The sequence below is a fragment of the Neopelma chrysocephalum genome, unplaced genomic scaffold (genome assembly GCF_003984885.1).
Source record: "Neopelma chrysocephalum unplaced genomic scaffold, ASM398488v2 Primary Assembly neopelma1_24, whole genome shotgun sequence".
In the NCBI taxonomy this organism is placed as follows: Eukaryota; Metazoa; Chordata; class Aves; order Passeriformes; family Pipridae; genus Neopelma; species Neopelma chrysocephalum.
The window spans coordinates 1,428,931-1,442,170 of NW_020897693.1; the positions used below are offsets into that span (position 1 = coordinate 1,428,931).

The 13,240-nt window shown below is 38.1% G+C and overlaps 1 protein-coding gene across 1 annotated transcript in view; it reads left to right on the plus strand.

Moving 5' to 3' along the window:
• The window catches only part of PPFIBP2 (PPFIA binding protein 2), an 86,307-nt gene that overhangs the window by 64,409 nt on the left and 8,658 nt on the right, over nt 1–13,240 (plus strand). Inside the window, exons 10-19 of the mRNA XM_027699441.1 lie at nt 705–737; nt 2,411–2,472; nt 4,699–4,774; nt 6,365–6,462; nt 6,650–6,714; nt 6,973–7,041; nt 7,436–7,496; nt 9,177–9,218; nt 11,084–11,228; nt 12,876–12,908. Of these exons, the coding sequence (XP_027555242.1) occupies nt 705–737; nt 2,411–2,472; nt 4,699–4,774; nt 6,365–6,462; nt 6,650–6,714; nt 6,973–7,041; nt 7,436–7,496; nt 9,177–9,218; nt 11,084–11,228; nt 12,876–12,908 (684 nt within the window). The remainder of the gene's footprint in view (nt 1–704; nt 738–2,410; nt 2,473–4,698; nt 4,775–6,364; nt 6,463–6,649; nt 6,715–6,972; nt 7,042–7,435; nt 7,497–9,176; nt 9,219–11,083; nt 11,229–12,875; nt 12,909–13,240) is intronic.

Consider the following 13,240-nt stretch of genomic DNA (forward strand, 5'->3'; position numbering starts at 1 on the left):
TGTAGTTTACCACAGTGCATCAGCTGAGCTGCACTAACTTCTTCTGTGGGTGTTAACTAACGCTTCTGAAGGCTGCCCTGGTTGAGATGTGAAATTTCAGGTGCTGTGCTACATCTTTCTCAGGGCTTACCCAGAGTCTCCTGTTATTTATTCCAAGGAGGGGACTTAACATATACTTGTGCTGATTTCACTCAACTGCAGAGCTTGTGCATGTAGAGAACTGCATGTCTAACTAGAAGGTTAATTTGTCTAACAGCAGTGGTTTGTAGAGGAACTCTTCTACTAATAGAATGTTGTTTCCTATGAGGCTCCCAAATAATTTATGGTATTTCAAAGGAAAGGTAGTGGTCTTGACAATAAATCAAGAGCTCAGCATCATTCAACTTCTAGTAGTGTGTCTGTTCTGTTCACGCTGAAGGTGGGTGAAACTGTCCTTGACTTCAGTGACAGAAGAACCAAACCCTTCTTTGGACTGTGTTCAGGGAAAGCACTTAGATTGTATTGGAATGGAAACAGTAATAATTCTTCTGCAAAAAAAAAAAATTACTGATTTATCAGATTTTTGGGTGGTTTTCTCAAAGTTGTAAAATAATGTCGATGTACTTGTAGTATGCTAGAATGCATATTCTAAGTAAATTGCAAAATTTATCTAATATGTGCTTTTTCTACATACTTTATTTGACTCTCACCATTTCCCATCGTAGAGGAAGTTTATAGGAGGAGGCTAAAAGAAAAACGTAAGCCTTGCAATTCACTTTTGGCTTTACCTCACTGTTCTTTTCACACCAATTATAACTCGGATGCATTCTGCACCAGTAATTCAATGTTTGTTTAGATTTGGCTGTCTAATTGTAATATACATGAGACACTGCTTTCATTGCTTGCAGCAAGCAGACAGCTACTTGCCCTGTTCAGTAAGATTTCACTTCAGAAGTAAAAGTCAGAGGTTCACGAATCAGATCGTTGGACTTCAAAGGGAAGATGTCAAGTTTAACAGAGCCAAAGCTTAACCTTTACCTCTTTCTGTTTGCACATGTGTAAACCCCACGTAATATCTGGGAAGATGGCTCTAACTGAAGGTCTTCTTCCTTGGAGGGGAAGGATTTTTGTCTTAAATCAGTGCAGTAAATTAAAAAGAAAAAGTCTGAATAAGTGTCTCCATATTTGATGTTGTTAAAAAAATATTGTAAGTAAAGTTTCCTTTACTGTGCCTAAAACTGCCTTGACACCAGTCCTCTTTGAAGTCTAATATTTATAATGAGAAATTAGCAGGACCGTGATTTTTTAAAAGTCTTTCAATTGCTTGCCCACTGCCTGCTGACTTTAGTTTTTGATTTGGCTGTGCCTGTGCATGCCCTGTGTAATTAAGTCTGCAAGGTTCATTTACATGTCCTAAAACTTAATCATTGAGAGGTATGCATTTTCCAGAATCACTGCAATAAAAACTAATTACAGCTTTTGCAAGTAGTTTGGCCATGGCATTGTATGTTCAACATTTACTTGTAAAACTTTTTTTTTATTTACAGATGTCTTTAGCAATATTGATTTTCTTTCCCCTCTCTCACGTCTGACATATCTGTTTTCATAGTCTTTTGTGAACAAGTGGGTCTGGTTTAATGTCAAAGCATGAATCCCTGGAGTGGTAGTTACAACAGATGAACTATTTCAGGTTCTGTCTCCATCACTTACACTTGATTCTGTATTGGTTGGTACTGGAGGACTTGCTAGGAATAGTGTCTAGAAAAGAAATGAAAGATTTGGTTCAGCTTTTACAACCTCATACATTTTCAGAGGGTGTGTTTTGATTGATTTGACTATAACATTCCTGAATAGCTTTTATCAGGTAACACTAAATTGTGTGTGAGGCAATTCTGTATTAGTTCATGATGTAGATTTTAATCTAGTTATTCATACTGAAATGTTTAAGAAAAAATATTCTACAGATTTTCCTTCTATCAAACCAATTTTTTGTTATTTTTCATTTCCAAGTTCCATGAATGTCCTTGAACTACTTCTCATAAGCGGCCACATATTTTTCTCAGACACAATATAACTCATTTTCAGTCCCACTTAAAATTATTTCCTTAAGTATATAACAGCAAACACACTCTAATCTTTTGCAAAATGAGCTTCAATGTTTCAGGGTTTTTTCAGTGCTTTACTTTCATAGTTTAAAGTGGTATTATGTAGCCTTTTATGAGCAAAAACCAGGATGTTTGTGTTGTGCAATGCTTTAAACAGTTCAGCTTTTGAAAAATTCCAAGTTAAATGTAGTTTAATAGTGCATTGGCCCTGCCATTGATATGGCTTAGGTTAGTTATAAGAACATAGGGAGAGTATCACAAAATATATATTTACACTAAATATAGCAAGTGGGTTTTTTCTTATAACATTTTAAAAACATTTTTAGATCAAGAAGTTCAGCGACTGAAGATAGGAATGGAATCGTTATTGGCTGCAAATGAAGAAAAGGTGAGAAAAAAAATCCTCATTCTACACAGTAAGGATGAAATTGTGGGTTTGAATCTCTGAAACGTTCTGAAAACACACTTTCTGTAAGAGTGGTGTTGTCAGGATGTTTGTATTATCCTATGAGGTTGTGACAGAAGACTGATGTTTAAAGAGAAAGTGTGGCTGACTTTGCTAACCTGGCTGCAGAATTTGGGAGGCTCATTAGATTCCAGAGGGGAGGACAAAGCCAAGGCTGTAATGAGCAAAATCTCCTGTTTTCTGCTACTGAAAAGATCCCTAAGGTTTGCTTCTCTCTGGCAGGTCTTTATCTTCCAACCTAACCCAAAGTGCATCTAAACCCAATTTAGATTGTAATATTAAAAGGAAGTCAAAGTGGCCTCTGATGCAGACTCAGATTTGGGGAGAAAGGGAACAGGATGTAAATAAATAAGAGGAAGGGGGGAAAAAAAAGGGCACTAAAGGAGAAGGAGTGGAATTAAATCTATTTAAATGGGGGATTCATTCTTCAGCAGATTGTAGTTTTTATGATAATAAATCAAGCCATAAGATTTTCCTTTATGGTGACACTCTCCTCTACAATCAAATAAACAATAATTAGCATCCCTAAAATCTTCCTTTAGTAAGTGGGTGATCTGGACAGGGCAACATTGATTCTGGAGAACATTAATGTGGCTCATAACAATATTTAGTTCTCAAAAATGCCTAAAAAAGCCAAAATTTATATCTGGAAAATAAAAGACATGTTGTTATCTCTTGACAAAATTATTCTAAGGTCTTTTTGTATATGAAGGGAACACAAAATATTGTTGCTTATGTCCTAATATCTGGATGTACTCACAGAGGAAGGCGGGTGATTTCCTTGAAAACTGTAGCATTTAAACTAGTGGACTGATGGTTGACCCACAGCTTCTTCAGTGTTTCATGCAGAACTGTCACCTTCAATAATATTGCAAAATAAAGTATTCTTCCTGAGGGAAAGGACCTCAGAATAGCTTTTGGGATAACTTTTAAGTATTCCCTGTGTCACTTAGGACAGAAAGTGCTGCACTAAGTTGGTAGTAAGTGGTGCACGTATTTCTGGTTTTTTAAAACTGGGTATGTTACTCTCAGGTCTTTGCTATGAATAGGAACCTGCTGCTTCCATCCATGGTTGGGATAACGGGGTATTTGGTTTAGGCCTCCTTTTCCTCATGTTATACTTTGCTGAGGGTGAGGGGAGGATCAGCATCATCTGCTGTTTTGTAAAGTGGTAAAGATCTGGTTTCTGTGCAGTTACTCCTCCACCTTGGTGGGTATCTGCTGTGGCTGTAATGTAGCATACATGTGCCAGAGCAGATTTTAATTGAAGTACCTCTGACACTGACACAGTTGTGGCAAGGCAGCAGCTCGGTGTCAGATAATTCCTTAAATACTTGTCGACTTCCTTGGAAATTTTTCTTTTTCCAGTGCCCACTTCTTTGTTTCCGGGGCTTTCCTGACACCTGCTTGTGAAAACTAGTTCTTTAGTCTTGCTTGGGTTTGTATTCAGTGCTCTTGTAGTCACAGCACTGGGCAGGATTATCACAGAGGAATGGTTTAGAACTGGGGTTAAAGAAACAGGACAAACTGTGAGAGTGCAAAAGGCAAGTGCCCTCCCTGAATACGTGGATCAAGATGCTTTCTGCACGTAATAGGAAAGCATTAGGTACTGGAGAAAGAGTGGAGTCAGAAAATGCATCAGACATTCACAAGGCCTCATTTCTTTGGTCCTGTGGGGGTTTGACTGCCTGACTTCAAACAGGTGTGTTCAAAACTGGAGAAAGTGCAGCTGTCAGAATGGAGAACATCCTACACACAAGATTAAAGAGCATGACTAGATGGTTAAACTATACAAAACATAGACGTGATTCACTTTATGATGACAGGTATGGTAAAACACTGCCCACTTCAGGCAATTGAGGTTCAACTCCAGAATATTGCCATCACTCTTAGGAGTGAAAGCAGATTTCCAAATTATGCTTCTCTAAATAACTAATTTACTAGTAACGTAAAGCTCCTCTTGTTTCCTTACATCCATAATTTCACGCCATCTAGCAAATACAACGAATAAAGGCCAAGAAACATTCCTTACAAGGCATGGGAGAGACTTGATCCTGCTTTCGTGAAAATCACAGAAACGTAGCACAGCGTTTCTGCATGTTAAAAATGTAGGATTTTAACTGTGATCTTGTTTAATGTTTTTCGCAGGACCGTCGAATAGAGGAGCTGACGCTGTTGCTAAGCCAGTACAGGAGGGTCAAAGACATCATGATTGCAGCTCATGGTAAAATGTTTTGTGAATTATTTCCTGATATCAGGTCTTTTAAAAACTGCATGTGCTACAACTGCTGTTTGCTGTCCTCTTAAATATATGTATGTAGTAATATATATTTTATTATGCACGTCTTTGTATCATGAGAGTAAATATATACTTTTTCAGATACAGAGAGAACCACAGTATGCCTTGATCAGACTTGTGTTATTACCTGTTATTGTGGAGTTTGCCTTTTTGTTCCCTATGCTGTGGGCAGTACAAAAAAGGCATTATATCCCTCTCAAAAGTCTATTACTCAAAATTTAAATGACATTATGTGATTTAAACTAATTCATCTGTAGGAGATGAATAAGGTATACAGATAGGTATTAAGTTTATGTGGTGTTTCCTGTGATCATTATGTTATGAGTAGCCAGTTTTTACAGTGTGAAATGATACCAGGAGACCTTCATGAACATTAATTGATTAAATACATCCTATATTCAGATTTCCTACACCACAGTTCAATTCAGGAATGGCAGTAATGCTCAGCTGCCAGAGAGCTAGTGGTAATGTTTGATGTCATGTTTTTTATATGGCATTCATAAAAGGAAAGCTGATCTCAGGTGCAATTTGATACTGTTAGGAGGACTTTTATTCTGTTTTGCTAAAAGGAGTTGCAATAAATCTAGTAAGTTCTGTTGCCCTTCCCTTCCACTAAATAAAAATCCTGACAGCTGACTAGGCAAGTTCTTTTTGGAAGGAACAACTGAAAACCCACGTCTGCTTTGGTGTACACAATATTTATATATTTTACTTTAAAATCTACAGAAAGATCTTTGTCCTATTTCTCAGTTACACTGCAGGAAGCAGAGTGCAGAATCTCATTTTAAGCTGCCACCATACTTTCCAGTACTGAATCTAGTCTGGGAAACTTGACCTTCTGAAAGGACAGTTTTGTTCAGCGCATATCATCACGTTAACAAACACGATATTTTCAGGCCTTCTGTGGCAGAATGGAAACTTGTATTTAACACACAGGAGTCAAGTAAATCTCTCTCTTAATGTTCATTAAAAAAGGTGTGATTGTAGCTTTTGTCCGCTGTCCCTGGCCACATCCTGGTTGCACAGATCTGAAGATCCGAGTGCACTATCCCCCTGTGGAACATGATTTTGGAGGCCACTTGTGCACATGAACAATCCATGGTGCTCTGGATTATTGAGTTGGTACCACAAGCCTGTGTAGGACCTACAGGGTACGGTGAGATTGTCCACACTGTGATCCGTGGTGACTAAGAAAATGGTACCAACTTCAGCTCGGCCCAGAACATCAAACTATGAATTACAAGTGGTTCAGAAGGTGCCTGATGAGCAGCTCAGCTGCTCACAGCAGAGCAAAGCATGCAACTGAAAGTGATAAATTCATTGCTCTAATATAAATCATTTTGCTGGTAAATCAGAGCCCAAAGGAGGGGTGGGGAGCAGAGAGGGTGGTAAATTACAAAGAAAGACTGAAGGGGAATTTAGAGACTGAAGAATTTAGGCTGTCTGATATGGGCCTAAATGTCACTTTTTTGCCTGTTTCTCTCCCTTTCTACTTCTACTTTTTAATGCTTACAGGCTCTTCTGTCTCTGGTGGCAGTGAAGAGGAAGTTGAGATAACTTTAAGGAAGTGGAATCTTTTGAATAATTCTCAAGGAGAATTACTGAAAACAGAGGTACTTAGTAAAGATGTTTTTAGAAGCGAGTTCTGCTGTTTATATGATTTTTTTGGTGTTGGCTTCTCTGTAGTAATGTAGATGAGGGTTTAGCCCTGGCTGAATTTTTGTACTTCTTGGTGTGGGCATGGTAGATTCAGCATCAGACACCAGAATTACAGGCTCGAAACTCTTGTCTTTTCCAAAGGCCTCTTCAGGAGAATTGTCACAAGCTGTGCTCCCTCCAGTGCCACACAAAGCTATGGAAATCAGGCAAGACCTTTCTCTCTCGTGTTTCATGTGGGTTGTCCTAAATCTGTATTATTTGGACTGTTTAACTGTTGGTATCTTGTCTTGACTGTTCTTGGCTTTGCTGTACTTCTGGGTACTTGTGAAAGCAGCGTTTGCCAGGGAGGTTTGCAATGCTTAGTTCTGTAAGGTTTGAATTACATGAATAAATCAGCACTTTTATATATCAGAAGATACATGTACTGCAGCACTTAAAGCTGTGATATTTATTTGTATTTAAAGTGGAAGCATTCCAGTATCTTCGACTAATTTGACCTCTCCACAAGAAGAATCTTTGGAAATCATAAATAGGTAAGAATGAGTAACTTTGAAATGTGAAACATTTTTCCTTTTTAAAATCCCTTAATGTGTCCACATTGCTCACAGAGAGTTATTGCCCTATACTTTTGCTTGTTAAGAGCTTCTAAAAAGTCATGTGCAGGTACAAGGTTTAAAGCTGCACACTGGGCCTTGTTGCCTTTCGTTGCTGATCACAGGATGTCTTGTTGCTGTTCCTGACTTCATCTACTGCAGTTTCTAATACTGCGATTTTTAGACTAAAAATAATCTCTCGATTCTGAATTATTTGTTACTTGCAAATGTAACAAAGTGTGATCTGTACAGCTGTCATAGGAGGCACCTGTGGCATATACAAACATACTATGTTGTATTAACTGCTGCTTTTTTCCCCTGTCACTTTTTTAAGGGTTCCACAGAAAAAGAAGTCAAGTAGTTTAGAAGATTTGCAGAGTGAATCTCTGGAAAAGGTTGGTTTATTTGTAATCACAGTTTCTGGTCTTTATTATCACAACTAAAAGACAAAGGTCAAGTATAAATATTTGCTTTATTTCACATAAAGTAACTTTAACCAGCACTGACATTGTATGGGGGGGGGAAAGCCCTGATGATAAAACTGCAGTATTATTTTGTTTATAGGTGTGTTTAAAATAATTTTTACTTCCAAATCACTAAAAATCTTAAGGCAGCAAATCCTGAAAGTAGTTAAATGTGGAAATGGGCATTTCCACATAGGGTTCCTTTCTAAGTGTTTGCATGTAACTATGAGTGTTGCTCCCTTAGATTTATGATATAAATGGCATTTCTGAAGATGGCAGTGATGCTGCCTTAGTTAAAACAGCAGGAGCACTGTTATTACTTCAAAGACTTTAATTCCGTTCCAGAATAAAGACTTCCCAATTTGCAAAGTCTCGTTACATTGTGGTCCAGAGTCTTGTTTTGTCATTATGTACTGACATTGTTCTGCACTTGTAATTGTGCTTTGTGAGACTGTTGTTGATGCTTTCTGTACTCAAATTAGGCTTAATACTAGGTTACTTACACCCAGTAATGTAATTTAAAACAGATACTGGTAATATGATTGCTCCAGTGCTTAAATTTTTTAAAAATTTTTCTTAAGTCACTGAAGATGGCAGTGAACAACTAGAATAACTGAAATTTGTGTTGCACTCATTTGATTGTGGTCATACACGCACGTTTCATTCCACGAAGAATTTATGAAGGTCTGTTTTCTTTTCATAAATTCAATTCAAAATCCTAATTTGTCTCTGTGTTATGCAGTGATTAGGCCGTACCTGCAAGTTTGTGCTGTAAATTTGCTCTGTCCATGAAATCAGAGCCCATGGAGAAAGGAAAACCTACCAAGGATATGAGAGAGCTGCAGCAAGCCAGCCAGCCCCATGTTCAGCAAGGCATTTAAATTGTGTGCCCTAATTTAGGCATGAGGCCTCTTGGTGAAAGAGACCTCCCTGTCCATAGGAGTGAGTGGCTAAGTGTGAATGTTACAACCAAAACTAAGGCCAAGAAGACTTGTTTTGCTCACCCAGCACGACAGACTGCTTTTTGCATTAATTCCAAGAGAACCTGTGCTAGCAGCACTGTTTACTGGAGCTATTCTGCTTTGCATAAAGCTCAAATTCCATTTCCTTCCAGCAATAATAATAATAATAAAAAAATAGCAAGCCACACTGGTGTCCCTGACCTAGCCATGCTGGTATTTTTATCACTTCACTTCTACCACTGCTCTTTATGATTTCAGCTGGGTACATACAGTATTGTGTATGTTATTTTATGTCAGTCATTTTCATACTGCTCTAACTTTAAAACAGCTGTTATGTTCCCAGCTTAAAGTAAGTCTAAAGGGACCACCCAGAAGCCTGAAAACAGCAAAACTCCTTTGATCACAGCAGAACCTAAACAGGGCCCAAATTTTGTAGAGTGGAGAATGAGCAAACACAATTGGTATTAAATATTGGATTGAAATTAAATGAAAAGATAACAGTCCTTGTAATATGTTGTCCATACATTAAGCAGCATCACTATAGTAATAAGACTACAACTGATGTTCCATGTATGTATGTTAATACTAACATTTGTCTGTTGCTTTTTTTCCATAAAACTTTGAAATTGCCCTCCCTGAAACTCCGTAGTATGTAGATGGAAAACCAGCACAGCCTGTTGTAGAACAAGAGGTATATTAACTGCAACCTTTCCTAACAATTCTCTGTTGTGATGTGCTGTGATGGTATGGCTGGGTTTTCATTTTATGTTCATTTTCTTTTTTTAAAAGGCTTGCATAGTTTCCAGTGCTGACAAACTCTGAGAACAGGGGTAAAGATTTGAGAGGGAAATTTTTTTTTTTTTTTTAAATTTTTATCTTAAAGTTGTTACGTGAGGTTAGAAGCTGAAGTCAGTCAGTTTCAGGAAATACAGTGCTGATGTTAGAAGCAATTTTTTTTCTACTCATACAAATTTTGGTACAAGTTGGGATGTACTCCTGCAGCTGCCAAAAAAGGAGCAGGAGCTGAGGAGCTGAGCAATCTGGCCTGCAGCTGTAGTATCCCAAGATCCCTCTAGGCCTTGAAATAAGAATAGATTAAAGCAGTGGTTATCTCATTAAATATTTAATGTCTCATCCTGTCCCAGACAGTGTTTTAAAACAATTTTGTTAGAATGGGGTTACTAAATAGTAGCATAGTGTATGTTCCTGTATACTAAATATGGTTTGCATATTTTCAGTACAAAGTTTTCCTACAAAACCTCCGTTCTGCGATTGAAACATTGACCTGTTTATTCCAAAACACATGTTTAATGTACACCACTCCAACTAATGTCAATTGGAGTTGCAGGTTTCCTCGAAAAGCATCTCTCTCCCACAGTTTTGACAGTTTTGGGATATACATTTTTCCCAGGGTGGTGGCTTGTCCATCTTTTCATATGGAGCCAGTATTCAAGAAGTCTCAACATTATATTTCCAAAACACACGTAGTTTGCCTGGAGAAGTATCTTCTTAAGCTCAAAACTATCAGATTTATTAGGCCCCTTCTCATCTACCCTTGTACAAGGAGCAAGATCCCCAAGTGAGATGATCACTTGAATGCAAAGAAAATTAAGAGATATTCTAATTTAGTTACCAGTTCCCTTTCAGTACAATACAGTGAGATTTTGGGGACCACTGCTTGGGGGCTGTGATGCCTGTGACACTGAGTGTGTGCAGGAGAGCAAAGCTTAGACTCTTATTTTAGCCTGATGTGGACAAAACTTGTGGAGTCAGCCCTAAAATATAGTTCAGTCTATGCTTTTTTTCCCCAGCATCTATAAAAAGTATACCTTGTGCTTAAGTTCTGTAATAGAATTGGCAATGATAGTAAACTTGTATATTTGGCAACTATATGTTTAGCTGTAATTATTTTTTTAAAAAAAACCTTGCATTTGTAATTTTGTCTGTGCAGAGAGATCTCAGTCCTTGCAAATGTTAAATTTCTGTACCCTGACTTTGCTGTCGATTCCTTTACTGTTATTAATGGTGGTGGGAAATATGTTTGAGAAAATTTGAGGTGTATAAATACTTTTGGTTCAAATTCCAGCAAGATAAAATCGTGAGGCAGAAACAGAGACAGTCTGGTGAAAAATAAGGGGGGAAAAATTGGCAGAATAAAAAAACAGTCTGAGAAGTAACCAAATGCATTTTTGGCACTATCAGAGTTGACCTTGTAAGGACCAAGTAATTGTATAGTGCTGGGGTCTAGAGGAGAAGACAGAAAAGTTCTTATGACAAAAAACAGGTAATATTCAACATATATTTTAATGTAATATAGAGTCTGACTAGAGTGGGAGGAGCAGATGAGGGAAGACTTAGCTAGAAAACTGTCAGCTGACTGTTGGGTTTAAATTGAGTTATCTGTAAGCAGGAACAGGGAGGGAGTGGAGTCATTTTGAACCGTGAACTTCAACCACTTTTCCCCAACTTTGAAAACGTTGTGTACTGGCTTGCAAATGCTGCGATTTGATTTTTTTTTTTTAATTTATTTTATTTTTTCCTCTTTGAAAAAACAAGAGTAAGCCAGTTGTGAAGGGCAGCAAGTACCAAACCTTGCCAGGAAAGATGCCCCGACCCTTGCAGAATGGAGAGCAGGGAACGTATCACTCTCCGGACGGATGTGGGATGAGCGACAGCGAGGAGAACGGTGTCCCGGGCCTGAGTATGTACCCACACCTCTCTGAGAGGGTTATGGGGAGGGGAGAAACTGTTTGAGGGATTGGGACAGAGCATGGGATATAATCTGCTATGCCAGAGCAATGGTGTTGTTGGCATGATTCAGCTAGGGAGCATTCTACTGCTTTTTTTTTTTTTTTTTAAACAATGTACCAAAAATTAGCTCACTGGGGAGTAAAGGATGGCTTTAAGGTGGAGAGTTCTTTTCTGTTGCACTTGACAACAAAATTTGCTGAAATCATTGATAGCTTAAGTAATGAAGAGACAGGGTTTTGGACACTGTGGACAGAGCCTTTTGAAAGTTGACGAATCTCTAATTAAAAATCAGAACTTTTAGAGAGGCAGACATATTCACAGTATGAACAAGGAGTATTTTTTCCAGACATGCTTCCAGTGCTTGAGCTTGCTCATCTGTTCTCTTAAAAAAAAAAAAAAAAGGGCAAGAAAACAAAAATGCACAGCCAAGTACATCATCAATGCTTTTAAAAATGCACACTAGATTGGAGTATTAAATAAAACAAACAAACCCATTCCTTGACATCCCCACTGCATTTTAGTGGGTGAAACTTTACAGTACAAGTAGCACTAACAGGCACATTTCAAATAAAAATCCTTGTATCCAGCACTGTCAGTTGCTGTAGGTTGTGGGGACCCACAAGTGAAAATTTAACTTGCTAAATGCAGAAAAACACCCGTGGATTTTGGAACTACAAAAGTATTGTTATTCCACAACCACGGTCCTGTGGAAACCTGTAATAATTTCTTTTCAGTGACACCTTAGGCACAGATTTATTGACAAGAAGTATTACAGTGAGGCACAGAACCAGGTATTTCCCAAGGACTAAAGAGCTTGGGAAGCTCAGGCACGAGAGTATCCCTTGTGATTCTGAGGTGTTTCTACAGTTTAAAAGCCATGTGGGGGGGTTTTTTGTTTGGCTGGCTTTTTTTTATTTGGTGGGGGTTGGTTTATTTTAAGGCCTCGTGCTCCTAAAAGCTTCCAGGGTACTGTAGTTTCAAGATTGCCATAGGATGTGGTAGTGTAGGGCTTTTTTTAAGAGTTTTTCTATTATTGCAACATTGTAGGCAATGACATGAGCCATGCTGTTATGTCTTTAACTGCAGGATTATCCAAGGATGGGTGAGCTTGTAAAGGAAAATGTTCTTTTTCTAGAAACAAGCAATGGCTTCTTAAGTACACTGAGTTAAGAGAATTTTTTGAGCAGGTTGGTTTGTTTCTTGTGCAGTAAACTCAGTGCACCTCCAATTCTGCATTTCAGAGGAATTTGATGTAATCTTAGACATTGCTTCATTTCAGACTCTGCAGGCTTTGTGGAGCTCTGTAGTATATGCTTAATGTGCTTAAACTGGCAAAGAATAATTAAGAAAAAAAAACAAACCCAAAACAGATAATTGATCATCCCTGTCTATTCAGGATGATCTGTATTCAGAATTCTTGGGGCTTGTGCACACCAAAGCATATTCACTTTCACGTCAAGCATAACTGCTTCTTTTCTTTTTGTTCCTGCTTTTAATGCTTAGCTTACTACTTTGCTCTCCTGTAACTTTATTTTGCTGGTGTTTTATATCTTCTTTGCTTCTTCATCTGGCTTTCTGCTTCTTGGGATGACTGAAGATCGCATCAGGAGTGTCAGTGCACCAGTGCTAGGTACTGTATACAAAAAAGATGCAACTTTAACACCAGTTTTGCTGCTCACTTTTTTTTCTTTCTTTTTTTCCCCTCCCTTTCTCTATGAAATGCTAACACCCAGTGGGTCACCCAGTCTGAACTCCTTATGTGCAGTACTGAAATGAAGTGACAGCTTTTGCTGTATTGGCATTCAGATGGGATTTCTTTTTAAGACACTTTTTCCTGGTTTCATTCTGTTTTCACTGAAGTCAGAAAACTTCCCACTGATTGTGATGGAGGAGTTATGGTATTAAACAGCAGGCAAGGCAAAAGTCTGAAGACCTTAAATGAACTAAAATAATGTAGTTAAA